The 20,309-nt window shown below is 32.4% G+C and overlaps 1 protein-coding gene across 1 annotated transcript; it reads right to left on the bottom strand.

The window, feature by feature from the left end:
- Positions 1-1,352: 1,352 nt before the first annotated feature.
- Positions 1,353-20,243, bottom strand: LOC133202447 (run domain Beclin-1-interacting and cysteine-rich domain-containing protein-like). Its single transcript, XM_061338272.1, has 23 exons — positions 20,134-20,243; positions 17,893-18,046; positions 17,326-17,536; positions 17,118-17,224; positions 16,253-16,451; positions 15,174-15,710; positions 14,707-14,807; positions 14,264-14,437; positions 13,326-13,368; positions 12,947-13,006; positions 12,043-12,087; positions 11,206-11,292; positions 10,724-10,760; positions 8,174-8,312; positions 7,972-8,055; positions 7,790-7,866; positions 7,547-7,611; positions 6,415-6,715; positions 5,797-5,875; positions 4,867-4,941; positions 4,670-4,763; positions 4,339-4,411; positions 1,353-1,843 (listed from the first exon to the last, which is right to left on the bottom strand). Exons 1-23 carry the CDS (start codon positions 20,166-20,168, stop codon positions 1,786-1,788), a joined length of 2,835 nt encoding a protein of 944 aa, XP_061194256.1. The 5' UTR covers positions 20,169-20,243; the 3' UTR covers positions 1,353-1,785.
- Positions 20,244-20,309: the final 66 nt, after the last annotated feature.

The following is a 20,309-nucleotide window of genomic DNA, read 5'->3' as shown; positions in this document are numbered from 1 at the left end:
TGCTTCTGGTAAGACAGAAGTACATCAAAAGGAGTACTGGTGCTTCTTTACATCAGAGAGAGAGAGAGAGAGAGAGCAAGGAGTGCACCCCTCTTATCCGTACTCTTCATCTGCCTAGCAGTCTGATCTCTTGCCAAACACAGAAAATTAAGAGGTCAAAGGAGTATTCCACTTGCATCAAGTGAGAATGAAAATCAGAAATCCAAATGCGCAACAATTGCAGGAAGTTTCTTACCCTGTCGCCGTAGCAGCTACCATGCATCCTGGCAGTGGACTGCCCCCCCCCCCCTTATGTGGCTCGCCACAAAGGGACCACAAAGGGAAAGTGCAAAGAGGGGATTATTAATGTTAGAAAAAGTGGGGAGGGGAAAGCAAACAGAAATAAAATCAAAAACGAAATTTTTTTTTAAAAATCTTAACTACGGCCCAGAATTTGGAAAACAAGTTTATAAAGGTTAATGAAGAAGAATTAATTTCCTTTAAACGGGACTGAATATGTTCAAAATGCTATTTTTTAGACTTTGGTGCATGTTGCCATGGTAACCATGAAACCTAGCTGTCAATTTTTGCCTGATATGAGTTTATGATATCAGAAACTTTTATCATAAGTTTATATTAAATGAAAAAACTGTAGATGTATAGCTCCCATATAAGAGTTCCAAGTAAATACAACCTGTTCCAAAAGCATTAACCTGCTCCTGGCCATTCTTTTGGAAAGTGTTGGCTGAAACTGCTGCATCTTGAACATGACTGGTACAGTCAACACCATCAGTATTAGATGCATCAACCATGTAACTCTGATAAATACTGAGTATAAGGCAGGTAGTTTTTATATTTAAAGAAAACTCCTCCAAAAACTTTAATGGTAAAGTACAGTATCACATAAGCTCTCCCTAACTTCCTTGAGGTGAGCTTAAGTGTACATAATTTTGTGCATCAATTTTTGATTTCAGTGGTGATGGCATAACTTAAATTAGAATTATCAAATGAAGGAAATTCTGTCTAAATGCTACCCTGCGTTCAGTTTTGATCAAATTTCAATACAACTTGGTACACATGTAGAAAACATTAAGATGCACAATTCTTTTTATTCATTTTTAACTTCAATGAACATTGTTTTCATGGTTGATAAAATAGAGTAACATGACAAATTGTTTTAAAAAATTCAGCCCGTACATTTTTGTTTTTGACTGATTTCTAGTTGGTACATAGTTTCTGATTTTAATGAAGAATGTTGCAGTTTTTGTTTTGAAGAGCAAGTGGTTGATGGTTTACAAAAAAAATAAATAAATAAATATATAAAATTTATTCAATTATATATTATCTTAATATATATACATGTAATAGCTACTATTTTTAATTGATATAAATTTGCATGCAAATTTGATTTTTTAAATTATTCTTTTTAATGCAAAATTTGCCATGTTGTTTTTTCAATTATAATACATTATCAAACTGCAACAGCACTGATAATGAACAATATTATATAATAATTTGTCCTACAATAAGAGCTAAACATAAGCTCCATCTTTTCATGGACAATAAAATTTATAAATTGATTTAATGACAAAATGGCACATTTCAAACATACATGTAAGCATTGTAGATCATACTTGTACACACTTATTTGTATGATTTTTTATGTACAAAATTACTTAAAAATCAAACATTTATTTAATAGCTTAACAGAATACGAAAGGTTTCACTGAATAATATTAACAATCTACAGTCAATAAATAATATCACAATCATTGCACAACTCCATAAAGAATTTGTTCTATACATTCAGGTGTCACTTTCGCCAGATGAATCCAGTGCTTCAGTTTCTTGCAATTGTCTTCTCCTACAAAATATAGCCAAGCACCTTAAAATTTTATCTGAATATACAATCATATATTAGGGCTCAGTCACACTTTAACGGATACATTTTGTAGCTCTAACAGATGTAAAATGATGGCAAAATTTGCAATGTATTCCCATATGTGTCTTTCCATTTCTCATTCTGCAAATTTGTTGAAAGTCCGAAAAGTATGGTGAAATTTTATTTATGGTAGGTTCAAAACTTGGAAAACATTAATCACTGGACTAATTAAGGTGTCTGCTTCAAGTACGGTAGGTTCATTTAAGTACATGAGGTATGCCTTTGCATGCCTTTCACCTAACTTGTGTGCTTCTTTTCCTGTACTTGACTGGTCTGCTTATCCATTGAACATGTGTCACAAATGAGCAATTTTGTGAAAATGGATAAACAGGACGTGCTTTGAATACCCAAATTAGACGACCATCAGTCTAACATTGGAAAACCTTTTCGTCAGTATCTCATGCATTGCAAATTCATTGTTCTTGGTACTCATTCATGACTGATACAGTGGAATCTGTTAGTTGACTGTAGCTTGCACAGTAAATGGCTGTTAATTGCACAGCTTTTGTCCACTTTATAAGCTTCATACATTGATGGCAAGAGCCTTGAATTGCAGAGTAGAGGGATGTTCATCAACATACTAGTCTAGTATTACCAATGAATTCCATTCTGCTGCACTTTTTTTTTTTATCCATTTGACACCTGTCAGCACCATCTGGTAAGGTGTGACTTAGCCCTTAGCATTAATAACTGATAAATAAGTGCTATCTACTAACACTTTATTCATATCAACATTTACTTAGAACTTGTTCAACCTGAGTTTAATTTCTGAATTTTTCTCTCAACCCCCCCCCCCCCCCCCCAAAAAAAAAACCCCATCATTTTATACTTTAATTCCAGCAAAATATTGGCAAAAATCAGATCCTAGTACAAATTTTGTGGAAATTCTTTACTCTAGCTTAAATGTACATTTATTTTGTCAGGTACATGTACTGTAAGCTACCCTGCTCACAATACAAGGGTTGTCCTGCAAAATCTTGGATATCGCATTTTTATCAAAATATAATGCATGCACTGAGCTGAAACTTTCAGCAATGCTTATTTATCATATTTAAGAACATCTTTGTATTCTTGATAAATCATATTTAAAAATAAGGGGCCCGTTTTACAACAGAACTTACGACTAAAACCAAAATTTAATTTTCATGCATATATAACTTTCTAATTAACATTATATTGACAATGGATTTTATCTTTTTAAAAGGAATGTAGTAAGATATGTTTACAATAGTAATTTTAAACAGAATAATTAATTTGCCAAATTTTTCAATCAACTTAAGTTTTTGGTCTTAGTCTCAAGTTCTTTTGTAAAACGGGCCCCAGGATTTTATTATACTTGAATTTGCACAGGGTATTGCCCTACCGCGCACGACCAAAAAATCAGGGTTTTTTTTTTTCTGAGAATATTCCAGTATTATTTCGAAATGAAAGTTTTAAATATAGATCAGGCTGGGGTAAAAATAAAATTATTTTTTATTCCCAATCTATTATGTCATCATTTAGAAATCTTCAAGGGATTTGCTTAATTTTTTGCAGTTTTCCAAGACTTTGAAATGGGAAAGTGTAAACGCAGCACCAGAAAAATGGCAATGTTTGATGACATTATGGCCACGGGAGAGCAGTTCAATTATATACTGATTGAGAAATGACGCCCTAATACTTTAGAACACAAGTGGAATGTGCATTTTATTTTTAACGGAAGCTTTTTGATCGAGTCCCCTGGTAGATCAAAACATACAAAAAATGAGCTTTTGGCAATGATGAAAAATGCTATCATTGCAGATCATTGAAAAATGACCACATAAATAAGCAGTGAAAGTGAGAGTACTTTCCATTACTTATTTTTACAAGTTTTCATAGGGCCCTATGTGTGTGTGAGATCAGTACATCGACTGTTTCTGGAGCAAGAAAGGGGAACTCAAGTGTGTGCATCAGTAAAATTGCCAGTCCGGGAATTAAAGTGGGACTTTTCCTGCTTTTTTATGCAAAGATGAAACGTGAAGCTGCTTCAGAGATTTTAACGTTATCATCCGTGTGCCGTAAGCCAATACCACACATAAAATCCCATATTTTGTTATTTTTGAGCATATAACTCTTTGAAATTTGTTATGTATATTGATGGAAAATGTATTAAGGAGTAGGGAAATTTTAGAAAGCAGTGTTGATTATTTTTCGCTCTAGACTTTTTGTCCATAATTTTACTGGACAGCCCTCGTAGAAGGCAAAAATAAGATACTAAGGGAAAACAAAATCAGAGCCCCCCCTCCCAAAACACAGCAAGACTTTAAATAAAGAATACAAGTTTGGGACTGTGTAAAATATTAGCCTAAAAGCCTCCCAACAGAAATTAAAACAATGTAAATAGAAAAGATTCTTGAAATGCCATACACTGGTTTTAATGCTATAGGCAATTTTACCTTGCTTCAATCCTTGAACACTTTGGACACTTTCCTTCTATATAACATGCCTTGTGGAAACAAGATGAACAGTCTGAAAACAGAGGGAAGATTAACAGCTAGACTTCATGCAGTATAATTAAATGTCTGACTGAATGCCAAATTAGGAAGTCACTCTTTATTATGACTGGGGTTCAAACACCAGAGTAGCCTTTTTCTGATGTTTTAAATGACATCAAAAACTTCAACTTCCTTTAAGTGCTTAACATTTCATAAAACAATATACAACAGAACTTTTCACATGCCCCTCGTACTGTATGAATTCTTATACTAAAGAGGAAATGTTTCTAACCTTTACAAACAGTGACAGTATGCAGTTGGAATGGAAAGATAACATCATTTTCATCTCTACAGAGCTCACAAATATAACCAAATCCCTGGCAGAACTACAAAAGTTCAGTTATCATCAGACAGGTGTAAGTATACTCTGAACATGATCAAATGTTCATGAAAATAATGTGGTTTACACACGGAAAGAATCTGCCTTACCGAGCATTCTTCTACATGATCTGTAGCTTCATTCACCAAATCCCTGAGCTTGGTAAACATGGAATTATTTTTTATCTAAAAAAAGACATTTAATTTTAACTGGCTCATCAATATACAGTATAAGTGGAATTTTTAGCGAGATGCAAATTTGGCAATTTTTCCTAAAAATTTGATATTTTATTTTAGCGAAAAGTAATTTTAGCGATTTTGTGATACATAGAAAGATAATGATAACCTCCGATGTGAAATGAATTGTTAGCAATATCAAATTTTATCGATCTCAACAAAACTGAATCCTTGCTAAAATTTCTGCTTATATGGTATACAATGTAACAATCAACAGATTATAAATATAACATTTTCAACAAGTTAATGTTCCAACAACAATGATAGCCGTACTTCACCTGAAAGAAAAACCTGTCAAAATCCTATTGTTATGTGAAATACCCACCCCTTTCTCTCAAAAAAATATTCTAGGAAAAAAGTGTATATTATATTCGGCCAAACACGGTAATCTATTTAATTCAAATGGCAGAAATCAATACAGTCATTTACATTTTACATGTATTAGTGTGGGACCAAACTCCAGTATTATACATGTTTTTATATAAGATCACAGTGCACTTAACAAACACACATTTCACACAATTATTATATTTTCATATACCTATGCAGTCTTAGAACATTTTACTTCTGTTACATGAACATATACAGTAAAACTCGCTTATAAATACAGAACTCAGATATATGGAATTCTCACTAATAAAGAAGTTGAATATTTTCCCAATCCCTCACATCATTGCACTATAATTTTTTTATAAGAATATTATAAAGAATTTTGGTTGTAAGGAACTAAAAACTCGTGTCCCCAGGACTTCCTTATAAGCAAGTTTTTATCCCCAAATTTGAATAACTGAAAGATCAACTTACATTAACAAGATCACAGATAGAATACACATCTACGTCCTCATGCCAGTGGGAAGGCTCCTTCTTTATCTTGCTAATAATACTGTGAAAACATACAATGTAGCTAAAGAAACGTTCAAAGCTGTTGTGTCAATGTTTCAGAAAATATCAAAGGAAATATATATTACCAATAATGTAATCTTATCCATTTAAAACACTGTAAAGTTTTTTTTATCTTTAAAAGTACAATATTTCTTGAATAAGAATTATGATTTGATTTTCATGAATTAAGTTTGCATGTGTAATTTATATCAAAATAAGAAGCTGTCTATATTCTATTTATAAGTGTTAAATTAGCTAGGTACTATTTTTGTGATTCAGTAATTAATAGTTTAATTTTGGTTAGATCTCGCTATTTGATTGGAAACAAAAATTAGTTTATATATAACTTGTTTTGCCTACACCACAATGACTAGCATCAAAAACTAATAACCAATCTGCACGACATCACATTTAAAACTTGTACAGTTTGAAGGCATTTTCGAAGAAGAAGATTTATACAGTGTAAAATGCCCCAACCCAGGTTATATAGTTATAAAGCCAATAAGTTCGTTCCTTAAGATTAAAAAAAGTACAAATTACCTTTCTGAATATTTACAAATCTTAAGGAATTTACACAGGTACATCAGCTGTAATCTTAAAGCTTGAATAGCGTCCAGTACTTTCACTTTCTTGAACAATGCTGGATTAATTGTCAATAAATTAAAATAAGGTTCATTAAAAATCCGTGAGAGTAAACGCCAAGAGAAGTCGGACACTGCATACTGCTTAAAATCCCATTTCCTAACTATATGTCCAGGAATGTAGTTGACTTTGTTTGTGTGACAACACTGACAAAAATATTTCCCCAGGTATTCACAGTATCGGAATCTCTTCATATATGCTGAAATGCAAAATCCTTTATTTAGAAACCTGTTTTCTTTTCTTTTTTTTTTTCATAGCCCTTTAATTTACTGTTCATTTAGCTGAATTGATCAAACTCTTACAATACAGTATTAATAAAGCAGAATGATGGGAAAAACAAGAGATGTTTGTGAAACACTTATGCCCATGCCCCCCCCCCCCCAATAATTGGAATTTTTCTAAGTCCAAGGGGCATAACTCTGTCAAAAATTGCTCCATCGTACCCAAAACAGAACTTGACCTAGATATTTTCATGATATATCTGTATACCAAATTTCATTTCAGTATGTGCAACCTCTGCGAAGAAAATGAACGGAAACTGCAAATAATTGGAATCTTTCAAAGTCCAAGGGGCATAACTCTGTCAAAAATTGCTCCATCATACTCAAACAGAACTTGACCTAGATATTCATATGATAAATCTGTATACCAAGTTTCATTTCAGTATGTGCAACCTCTGCAAAGAAAATGAACGGAAACTGCAAATAATTGGAATTTTTCAAAGTCCAAGGGGCATAACTCTGTCAAAAATTGCTCCATCATACCCAAAACACAACTGATCTAGATACTTTTATGATATATCTGTATACCAAATTTCATTTCAGTATATGCAACCCCAACAAAGAAAATGAACGGAAACTGTTGGTGGACCGAACGACAGACAGCAGCAAAGCAATATGCCCTCCCTTCTTGGAAGGGGGGCATAAAAATCACCGTACATGTATATATTTAAAAAATCATGATAATTTATATACAGTAGATTAAAATTTTGTCTTCTTTCCATTTTTAAACCACTTTTCAGTCAGTATACCTGGTTCAACTCTGGTTCCACATCCAGCACACCGGAAATTCTGTTTTGCCATGACATCCCCTCTCCTGAAATACACTGCATTTATAAGTCCATAAACAGACTTTCCATGCCTACACTATTTTAATGTTCATTGAATAATTCAAATAAATCCTAGCTACTTTTCCAATATTACAAGTCACAGGTGACACAGAATGTTACAGTATTTTTTTCTGATGATGTGATTGATTTTAAAGTATCACTTACTTTTGATTTGAATGAATGTCAAAAATAATCTGAGATCGGGGAGGGGCCCATTCATTGTTTCCCCTCAATCTCAATGCCTGAAATAAACAAGGCAATTTACATGTATTGCCAAAGAGTATGACAAACTTATTTGAAAAAATAAATATCAGATTCACAGCCAATAAGTTAACCAAGTTTCTTACCCCAATCACCGAGTTTGTAAATCCTTCCATTTCAGTTTCCCCATCATCAGGTGATATTGGATAGGATTTTGGCAAGGGAAGTAACTGAGAAGCAAATACAGAAGAAGAAATGCATTAAAAAAATTCAACACTTTGGATTCAAGTTCCACACATACTGTACATGTATATTGAATTGTATGTGCTATATCTCTCTCTCTCTTACCTCTTGAGGTGCCTCTGATATAGGCACAAGCCACTCTAAATCAGATGCTTTGGGAAGTTGCTTTTCTGAGAACTTTTTCAGAAGAAGAATGGCCACCGATTCTGCTGATACACCGGATTGATCTGATACCTCCATCGAGCTGCACAGATAAAATACAAACATCACTCAATTTTTAGATCTTTAGAACCATGTGTTTTAGGAGTTTCCTCCTTTGAGTTCAAATGCTAACACAGAATTACTGTGGAGTCAGGAATTAGAGCATAATGCATATTTGCATATTTTTTTTTAGATTAAGGTTACAGACTATGGAAAGTATAGTTCAGAAAAGAAATTGACCAATTTTGACTATATGTTTAACTAATAACAATACCCAAAGACTGAAGGAAAGAAATCAATCAATTTTGGCTAATCCCAATACCAATCTCAATGACAAAATACATGTATAGTTATTTAACCTATAGATGCAGTCTAGATCTTGTTCAAATGATTATTCTGGGATCATTATGCTTGAAGAAAAAATAATCTCTAGAATTTCACCATGATAAAACTTTACAGTCAAGCAAATAAGACCCCCCCCCCAACATAATGATTATGTTTCATCCATCAGTCTTCCTTCTTCAGCATGATATCAGGGGAATCCATTCAAACTCTTACTGATGCATAAAAAAATTATTTCATATCTAGCTTGTAACATGAGATTTGATTGGTTAGCAAGCCATGGTTAATACATCACAATGCATAGTTCATCACAAAAAGTAAAATAACATGACGGCATGGTAGCACGTAGTAAATCTTATAGGTAGAAACACCATTGACTGTACTTGCGTTTAGATAGAATTTATTAGGTTACATAGGAAATAAAGAATGAGTCTTCATAACACTGCTTTCTCGCCCCTTTTTAAATGAAGAATTTTACCTTTTCAAATCATAACATTGTCATATTATAGCTAAAGTCTTCAAGCATGGTCTGTATAGGTACTCATAAAAATTTTTTTGGGGAAATAGACTTTCAATATATATACGATATTGATTAAATAAAATCGTATACTTTACTATAAAATCCCAGCTTAGCCATTACAGCCATGTAGGTCATTGTATTATTTGAATGAGAAGGCGGGGCGTCTATCAAGCGTGGGATTAGTACGAATACATTAGTGTGTGTTCGAGGTGTACTAAGTTTTATGAATAACTGACAGTTAAAGCCCCTCTAATTTCGTGCTAGAGACAAAATATAGGCATTTTAGCAATTGCAGGGTCGCTAGAAGAAACCTGAAGCTTCCCTTTACCCGGTATTCAAATTAGGGGTGCATTTTGTGCAAATGTATTCATCCAGTGACATTTTATCCGATATGTATACAGGTCTTTTTAGCGCTCCTTATTTCAATTTCTTTCCCTAAGGTTTCTCAAATGGAAGTATGCATTTGTGCACTTACAACAGTTTATTTTTCTAAAGATACATGAATTAGTGTTTTTCAAATAATGGTCTATAAAATTAATTGATAGTTTTAATTGGAAAAAAAGCTATTCTATCTTTCAAGAGTCAATGAATGTAGCACTGATGTATATTTAAGAACAAATGCAAAATGTAATATATGCACCCACAATGATTTAAATTTCAAAATTCTGTATTTATGAGACACAGGCAGTAAGTGCAAGCTATATGCTATATAGAAATCAAAAGAAAAAAAATCAAACAAAATCGACTGAAATAGCGTTTACTAACAAGTAAATAAAAAATCTTAACATAACTTAATCATAAATAAGTTTTCTCCCAAAATTTTAATTCCCATTTGAAAAATGATTTGACCATCGATAGCTCGCAGACACCTATACACGATGTCGCATAGGTGTGATCAAAGCGCGAAAGTGAATAGATTTAAGGCCCCTTTCCCATAGTGCTTTGTTATTCAAGAGGTCAAAGGCGGCTTGACATTTGTAAACAAGGTGCCTTTACTATGGAGACAAGCACCCGTGATTTTGCACCTTTTTAGAAAATGACAAATGAGCGCAAGACTGTTTCAATTTCTTTCATGAATGTAAATGACTAGTATATCTCTTTACATTGACCAACTTGAAACATCCATGCGCTCATATAAAAAATTGGCTTGCAAAATGGGGGTGTAGCCTAAAGTCTATGAGAAATGGATGTAAACAACGTAGCCCTGCTATATTAATCAGGTAAATACCTAATTACAGTGCATGGAAGTAAAAATTGAAATTGAAATTAATAAACTACAATGTTTGGTGGGAAGATTGAGACAAAAATATGCAGAAAATCTTTGATTTAATTTTTTGTAAATTATCGAGGGGCCAGATTTGAACATTTAAACAATTCATTCTTTATTATCCAGGTCCAGTCAAAGGTGTACAGGGATTTACCCCCGGTTTTATTTCATACACCCTTCGCCCTCAGGATGTATGGAATAAAATCAAGGGTAAATCCCCTTACCCCCTTGATTGGACCTGGATAACTAATAATATGACAAAATTCTTGCTATGATGAAATATTGAACATCAAATTATTGTGACTTTTTACAGTAAATTACTAACCTTTGTCTGTCAGGTTTAACTTTTTGTAAATCAGCATCTTGAAAAGAAAAGGTCAGTCAGTAAGTATAATGAACAACATGTAATTATAGGTTACGGGTTATTCCAACTTTTTTTAATTTAGAAACATCTGAAAGAAATCAATTTCATTGAAATTGCATTCCTATGATTCTTAAATTTTACACTGCATCTGAATATTAACAAGAGGCTTTTGGGCCACAACACTCACTGAGGTTAACATTTATTCCTCACAAAGGAGACAAATGAAATATCTTATTGTTGCCATAAACTGTTAAAATGAAGTTCATGGTTTCAACCACTCTAATTCTGGTTTGGGGGATGTCATATAGGCAGACAGATGGGTGAAATTTTTATCAGAAAATATGACTCAAGTCTCATTTTCAGATAGGCTTTAAATCTCAACTGATCAGTAGCAAGCTAGGTGAGCTCTACAGCTAAGGGAAGGTTTGGATCGAAGTGCATACCTGAATACAGTGAAGCCAGGGAAAGTGAAAGCCCTTTTGATTTGAGCAAACTCAAATTTCCTTCATTTTCCTGCTCATTATCTGAAACTGCATAATTTTAGTCATATTTAAAAAGTTTGTGTAAAACTTAATTTAAATTTTCTTTTATTTATGGCTAACATTCATCTGTTATCATGTCATGTGAATCCAACTGAATGTTCTGATGTTGTACTCTGCTTTAATGATTATTTGAAAATAAAAGAAAAAATATGAAGTATTCACTAGTATTCTTTTCATTATGATATTAAAGTGCAGTTCTAACTTATACTTTTTTTGACATCATGTATCCAAGTAATATGTAAAATACAATATCTAGAAGCAACTACATGTACATGTATAGATACATCTAAGTTGTTGTTCAAGGTAAATTTTAAACTTGACTGGTTTGAGTTCATCTAACGCTGCCTTACCAGGTTATTTCCCTTGTTATATCAATTTTCTGACTTACAAGTTTCAGTGCTGAGTGTTCAGGTAAGATAAAGCTGGCAAATATATTTGAGTCACTAGAGCTGCTTAATTAAAAGGATGTTTTCTGACATATATTTTACATGTAAAACTTCTTTCAACTTCTTGCTTTTTAAAAGATCTTCTGCATTACATCTACCATGTGGATAAAATTTAATGAAGTTTTGAATTTAAAAAAGCTTTAAAATACTGTTATCATATTCTTCTTTCTTCTCAGCTGATGCTTTGTACACACTTTTCATTAAATTACAGTGTAAATCATATACATTGTAATAGAATGTGCAGCATTGTTCCATGGTTTTTAATGTTTTTAATGCATTTGAACAGACTTACTTGTAAACTCTATTTCATCCACTTCAACATCAGAACCACTGCTGTCTAATGAAAAAATAATGTAAAGTTAACTATCATATGAATTTATAATTAAACTCAATCCTCTAGATAGGTCATAACTTCATTTCAAGTATGATGACACAAACAAAATGCATGGATGTATGTCAGAATTGAATTTCACATCTGATTTTCTACAGGGGAAGAAGGACCTTGAGCTGAACAAATTCAATATTGTCATTTAATTTTTTTAATATTTCATATGAAACTAATTTAGTATGTCTTAAATATCTTAAAGCAGTTATTTTATCAGGTTTCTTACCTCGATTGTTTAAAGATATAAATAGAAAAATACTGTGCCCTACAGTGTCTGTATGCTTTGATTCTTGATGTTCGTGTTTCCTTCCCTTTATTTTGGAGATTAAATATGCTGGTTTCACAATGGGGATACTTTAAATCACAGGTTCTACCATAACTTCAGCATTTACAGTATATCACTCTGATCACCACAATACAGTGGAATCATCATTTGTGGGGGACCAATGTTCAAGCATTTTGTTGGTTAATCCCATACCCACAAATATGCACCCCCCCCCCCCCCAAACTAAAGTTAACATTGTCAACCTACTGGTCCATTAAAGCTCATGTACCTATGAGTTACCCATGAAATCATTTCCCCATGAACAAGTAAAAGATTACACACAAACATTGACCTCCAGAAATTGAAATGACTCCACAATAATTCATACAGTAGATTATCTAAAATTATAGACTCATTCAATACATATCTTGATAGTTAAAGTCCTTCTTGGCTCTGAATAAGTTACTATTGATTCTCATCAGATATCTGAATTGTGGGGTCATCAAGGGGAAATCTTATTCTACAGAAATGAGAAACAATGCACACCTGTAATATTTTGGAAGGATGAACTTAACACTGAAGAAGGACTCTTGCTAGTTGTAGCAGCTGACAAAATGAAAATATAGTTTGAATTATAAACAAAATAGTACAAACAAAACTGAGATTCAATTCAAAATAAAAAATGAATTGCACATACAAAATTACAGTTGCATCAACAACTTAAACTACAACAAAATTATTAGCCTAAGTGCATCTACACTATAAATAAAATAATTGTGATGAAAAAAATATATCAATTGAAAGTTAAGTATTTGATGTAAAGAAGTGTGATTTAAAGTAAAAATAAGTCTAGAAAATAAACATGTACTGTACATCTGCAATAAATAAAAAAAATTCTTCTAACATTCAAGTTAATAATACTTACTTTCAGTCAGTCCATCACTGGATGTTGGAAAAAATTTGGCTTTCTGTGAAAAATATAAAATACCATTACTTTTGCTTATGCTTGTAAAAACAGTAGTGTACCGGTATATACGGTATTTTGCAAAGGCATGAATGCAAGACTTAAGACTGACACTTAAAATTGAATTATTTTATGCATATTTTGTCTGTCTGCTAGACATCCTCAAGCTACAAGTTTAAGATTTTTATATATAAATGTATACTGTAATATAGCCTAATTTCTTCATATTTATTTGGTTTGTTTGATGATCACAATATTGGAAATTATACATTATTTGAAAATTAATAATTCTAACTTTAAAAATTCCAGAAAAGGGACACCAAAATTTAAAAAAAAAAAAAAAAAAAAAAACAGGAAAAGAAAGAAAGAAAATAAAATTTCTTAAACCTTTCTTAAAAACTTGATTAAAATACTTGAAACTTACAATAACTTTTTCAGCTTTTTACTGATCTGGGTAATTTGTTTTTTATATTTGCTTCTTCCCTTTAAAAGTTTTGGAACATGTACTTCCTGTTTTGGATTTTTTTTTGTTCTTACCTCCCTTAGTTTCTGTTGCTTACTGATCCAGATCCGTTGTTTGTTTTTTTGTACTTACCTCCCTTAGTTTCTGTTGCTTTCTGATCCGGATCCTTTGTTTAAGTTTGTTTTTTTGTTCTTACCTCCCTTACTTCCTGTTGCTTTCTGATCTGGATCCGTTGTTTGTTTTTTGTTCTTACCTCCCTTAGTTTCTGTTGCTTTCTGATCCGGATCCTTTGTTTAAGTTTGTTTTTTTGTTCTTACCTCCCTTACTTCCTGTTGCTTTCTGATCTGGATCCGTTGTTTGTTTTTTGTTCTTACCTCCCTTAGTTTCTGTTGCTTTCTGATCCGGATTCGTTGTTTAAGTTTTTTTTTGCTCTTACCTCCCTTAGTTTCTGTTGCTTTCTGATCCGGATTCTTTGCTTAAGTTTGTTGATTTCCTCATCAGAATCCTCTTCGTCCGGATCTTCTCGTACTTTGGGACTGATCACATGGTTCCACTTCATCTGCTCAATGGCTGCTATTAAGGCTTCAGAAATGCTAAAATGTGCATTCTCCTGTAAAAAAAAAAAGAAGAAGATTCAGTTACTGAAAAAGTAATCTTCTAGGCTGTACATTTTCTTTTGATTGAAAACTTATATCCTAATGAGAAAGGAAAAATATCTATTATGAAATTTCCAATTCTAAAATGAAAATTTTTTTGCAAAAGCTTTACTATTTCACAGGTGTTTCAAACAACAATTTAGAATTCAAATCTAAGTACAAAGTCAAGCAAATGTACACTGTAAAATCAAAAATTTAACAACATTATTTCAAAACTACTTACTTTATCTAGATTGGCACAGGTGTGGAAATCCTGGGAGGATAGGTAATTAATGAGGGACTGTCCCTGTAAAGGTTGTTTAAATGTTCCCTCCCCTGGCATATCTGTAATTCATAAACCATATAATGTATTAAAATGTGACATTTTCAATATCCATTTTCATATTTTAAACTATTTCACAAATTAAACATTTCATTCCAGTAATGTCAGACCATCTATTGTTCGGGATTACATATACAATATAACAACTAAACATGATACTTGCAACATAACATTTATTTTTTTTTTATATATATATTTTAAATACATATACACGTACTTGTACATGTAAATAATAGATTACCACATTTAAGTAGAGTATCTCTGTAATTACATATCCATAAGCCCATATTATTTTTCACAAAAAATTGTGAAGGTTGATATAGAGGATCATTGATATTAACATGTAGGATAAAGAATTGTTTACAAACCTTTATTTTCATATATTACAACTCCTTTTGCTTCTGTTGAAACCTTATTCTCTTTTTGTGTCATTTTCTCAACCTTGATCCCTCCTTGATCTGACCTTGACCTCTTATGACCTTTTGATTTCACTTTGGACTTCTCCTTTTCTTCTCCCTTTGGAGGGCATTCAGAGTCTGAGAAAATATCTTCAAGTCTGCTCACAGACCCAGGAGTTTCATGGCTAAAATCCTCATTATCCTTGTAAATATTTTTTATCACAGCTGAGGTTTTGGACATTCCAGTGTCTGACTGGCTTCTGACAATGACCTTCTTGGACTTATGATTTACCAGCTGTGGAGTGGACACCACTTCCTTTAAGGTAGGATTCATATGGTTCATTTCATCACTAAATTCTATATTTAGAAGAGGATCACTATTCAGATTGTCATAGAAACTAAAATCTGGGGCATCCCCTGTTGGCGACTCTGAACCGGATTTACGTAAAACTGTCCTTAAAGATTCACGGGCCAAGCTCTTGGTTTCTTCTGGACTAGTGCTTTCTCCTGTTATAAAAAGCACACACTTGCACAAATGAGAAATACTCGTTTTCATAGCACAGACTTGCACATATGAGAAAAATTAGCCCTCACTTCTGTATCATGACTTTGTCAATATTTGTTATGTCTCTGAGGTCAATATTTTCAAATTAAACGTTGCTGTATTATACATGTAACATGTTACTGAATTTGGGCCTATTTACATTTCAATTGTGCATTAAAATCACTATTTGTAATACAGTCATCATAAATGCTTAAACATCATGTACCGGTATATTGATTTATGAATTCTACATGTACATAGAGCACAGCTGCAATTTATAAGATTAAAATGTCATAACATAATAATTACATGTTGTTCATTACACTCAAGTAATATGTGACTGGGATAAAAATTTTGAATAATACTGTAGCAGCCAGAGGATTGAAGTTTCCAGATAAAATGACTAGAGGGCAAATACAACTATGACATACTGTGGCACCTGTGCATCTGTCACAAATCAAACGTACACAAATTCTAAATACATGTAAGTATAATATTTTCATACTTATAGAGGAAGGGACTGCATGCTCATCAGACATGCACAAGATGCTCTCCTGTTTTGGAGATGCAAAAGGTGGTGCAAGTGCCATAGCATCATGGGAACTAGACTTCCTATCACCAACTGAGTTGCAATGTTTTCTTTCTGGTACAGCCCATGATCTGCTTCTGGTTCCTCTAATATCTCGCTCATGGCTGTGACTCAGCTAAAATGGATATGCAAAAATGAAATACTAAGAAAAAGCTGGAGTAATAATCTATGTATGATCATGAAATAAAGTGATTCAAAATTGCTAATTTTTGTATAATTCATAAATCCTTTGACTTAAAATGATGGAATTCAATCCTGCAAAGATTTAGCATTTAATTTTTTCCAGAAGGTGTTTAGTTTTTCCAATGTCATTAGCAATCAGCAAAAAAAAAAATCAATTTTTACTAATATACTTAAAATTTATCATCCCTCTGTTCACTCTTAATTGCTTTATGCTTATGATCCCCCCCCCCAAAAAAAAAATATATATATATATATATATATATATATATATATATATATATATATATATATACAATTCATTTAAAATGCATACAATTTAAGCATACATTAATTGTGGGAGCAAAATTTGACAGAAATGGCCCTTTAACTTGACAAATTTATTGAGAAATAATAATTATTTCTCACAGTGAGTTATCTCCCTTACCAGAGGGTCAATGAACTTTTAAGTTTTCAATTTTCATAATGATAGTTGCCACATAAGTCACACAACTGCAGAAATTACCTATTATATGGAAATCTGTTTAATTTCTGCATCAATTAGAAGACACTTATTGTTTATATTTATCTTCATATTTTATAAAGTAAATTCCCCCTTTACCAATTTTAGATCCAGTTCAGCTAACAGGGATATTCTGTTGAGCTCAATGGCTTTCAAACAAACACATAAAGCCTTGAAGTACTGTTCGTCATTTAGGAAAGCAAACTCTGAAACGCCAGATATTCACAATAAGCAATATCAATTCAAATTAATGGCTAAAAAATACATCTTTTAAATCACCAATAAATTTTCAGATATTAATGCTTACCAAAGTAAAACTTGCTCATCAGTGACTTGTTGGATACAAGGGTAGATAACTGAGAGGATAAGGTGTGATCCCTTAAGCTCTCTCTAAGCCAGGTAGATCCCCTGTTTCCTCCTGACCTGTTGACCTTGTCCAGTGCTGGGGCCAGGACAGGGTTCAATGTCTTCAGGCTGTACACAACTGGCCAGAAGTCCAGCTGTATGCCAAGGTCTCCCTGTTTGAAGAGAAAAATTATCCTTTTTTTTTAATTGTGAAGATACATTTATGCCAACCATAAAACATACAATGATGCCAACCACTAAACATAAAAGATTTCTGAATGAAAGGAAGTCTTCTGTAAAATTCTTTCAGTAAACACTCAAAAAAAGTGCTTTTAACTAAACATTTAGAGAAAAATGATAATTTACCTACCTTCTTCATCCCCCTACCTGACATATATCATAATAACTCATTTCTTCACATTGACACCAGAAGAAGACACATATACATGCATGTACATGTATATAATCATATATGAGTTTACATCAATCTCCTTTGATTTTAACGTTCTTTACTTTTCACTAGACCTACCTTAATGCTTTTCAAACCATGATACATGATATGCTCCAGTTGAGCACACATCCTGTTGAGCCCTCCGTGGATGTTCCAGACATTACTGCTCTGTCCAGACAATAATCCTTCAGTAACAGTCTTCAATCCAAACAACAAGCTCTTGTGTTCTGACCTGGAATAGGGACACAAATTTTCTCTTTCATCTTACCTTCATTAAAAGGAAATCAAAATACTACAGTGATCATATATGATAAAACGTATATTTAAAATGATTTGTTTTTTCAAAGGCTAACAGTGTACTGAACTTAAATCTCTTTTATATACTTTGTGCAGATCAAACATTACAAATTTCTTGCATGTAAACACCGAGGTAATTTAATTCATATAATGCTGTGTAATAGAAATTATGGGAAAATATGCAATTGTTAATTCAATTTAAACTCTACTTACTCTAAAAAGTTACTCTACTGACTGATCTACCTGTATCTGGTCACACTGAATACATATACTTTCCAGACACCCCCCCCCCCTTATCCCCAACCAAAATTAAATTCTACATGTATGTCCTTACAGTGAGTTACTGAGCCAGGTTTGTCCCTGGAAGACTACATGTAATATGCCTGTCATGCAATTCTAAGTGGTGGCATGTAGCCCCCATTGTCAAAAGAAGAAGAGTATTTGGTGGACCTGAACAGAATTTGATCTCTAGTCCCTATATCCAAAAATGTATATAATTGAAGGCTGCATGACTTCAGTCTTTATATCACATTTTAATAATAATTCTGGCCTTTTTTTATATTCCTGCTAATTTGTATTGAATGTGTTAATAAAAACTTGTGCCAATAAGCTATGAAATGCCATTTTATTATGATTTATTCAAAGAAACAAGATGCATGAATTTAATTGAAATAGGTGCATAATTAACTCCCTTGTTCTGGAATGAGGAAGCACAAACATAGTGATTTCATTTATCCTCATAATCTGTCAGTGTCTAAAGGTAGATAAAGATACAGATATACTTTGGGTTCAGTGAGCTGAAATATGGACTGCAAAACACAAGATAAAATTATTTTTATTTTTTGAAGTACTTTCAACATCCCTAGGAACTACAAGTGTCTACATGTATCTTGAAAAAGGGATATATATAATATTTCAAGAGGGTTACCATATATATAGTTGATTGTTTTTAAGAGCAAACTTTTTAATCCTGTCATGCATTTGGTCTTTGAGGAAATGACAATTAAAAATTTTACCAGTCAAATGAAAATGTAAGAAATTCCAGGTGGTATATGTATTTTTTATTCAGATGGAGATATCTCTTTCCACTGACAAAATTCTTTGTTTAAAGAATGAGATATCTCTTTTATAAATGGATTGTTCTAGTAGATGTTATGACTGATACATTCTCCCTTGAGGAAAAAAAGATGTAGTATCTTACTTTGAATCTTCAAGAGATCATCCATTAGTTTTTTGTTGGTTGTTTTTTTTTTTTTTTTCATTCTATTACCGGAAAGCTTTTCAGTAGTCCCTATTAGAGATATATTTAGATATTGAGAAATACATGTATCCCCTTATTTTGAGAAATATTCCTTTATTCGAAGAGGGATTTCTATTTCAGAAAGACTCGGTTCTCTTTTTTGATCAGTTGATAGAGATAAACAGTAAAACATGGTTATGATTAATACAGCCAACATACATTTTGAATTCATGCTTATACTTATAGCTAAGTGATTTTTATTCCCTGTGATTTTAAAATATATCATGAACATAACAGTCATAACTAATTAGTACATGCATTTATAACAAAAATTGATATTCTGCAACTTGAGTATCTCAAACATCGATATCTCAGATACCATGGATATGTCAAAGTGAGTTGAAATTCTCTATAACTTTTTAAATCATGTATTGTAATGTCAGTATATTGAACTCTCGGATATCTAAAAAAAAATTCTCGGTCACTTTAAGTTTAAGATACGAGTTAACTTTGACTGTATGATCCTAATCATCCACCTGTCCACGGTCGATCAATATAAATATTGTATTTGTCTTTTTGAATTCATCGCTTTTGAATTATTTGTGAAAAAAAATGAATTGAATTTATAGGCTTCATCTTTTTTAACCATGCTTGGAATTCGATTAGATTGTCAAAAATTAGAGAAACACGCAAAAATAACAAATCGTCTCCGCCCATCATATATTTGTGTTGAAAATGGTACAATATTTACACTGATTATCTTTCAAAGATTTCTAATTAACCTGTAATTATGATCCGTGTGTACTTCATCTGACATCTTCTCGTAATTCAAAAATCTGCGTCCTTTGTAGTATTTTTGGAGGAAAAAGCTCAATAAACTTGTTTACATTTTTACTTCTATGTCGGAATATTGTCATGTGTCGATCCAAGTCATTACATTATAAACTAAACGCAAGTT

This window comes from Saccostrea echinata, unplaced genomic scaffold (genome assembly GCF_033153115.1).
Source record: "Saccostrea echinata isolate AGI-Se365-2 ecotype Australia unplaced genomic scaffold, CSIRO_AGI_Sech_v1 ptg000047l, whole genome shotgun sequence".
NCBI lineage: Eukaryota > Metazoa > Mollusca > Bivalvia > Ostreida > Ostreidae > Saccostrea > Saccostrea echinata.
The sequence above is the reverse complement of the archived record's forward strand: the minus strand, read 5'-3'. Positions and strand labels throughout refer to the sequence as shown.

Excerpts from the sequence above, each read along its gene's own strand:
- LOC133202447 (XM_061338272.1), bottom strand. The coding sequence starts at position 20,168 with ATGTCAGATGAAGTACACACGGATCATAATTACAG. Across the intron at positions 6,716-7,546 it reads TGGAACCAGAGTTGAACCAG|CATATATGAAGAGATTCCGA; the intron begins GTATACTGACTG and ends TTTGCATTTCAG. Across the intron at positions 1,844-4,338 it reads TGTTCAAGGATTGAAGCAAG|GAGAAGACAATTGCAAGAAA; the intron begins GTAAAATTGCCT and ends TATATTTTGTAG.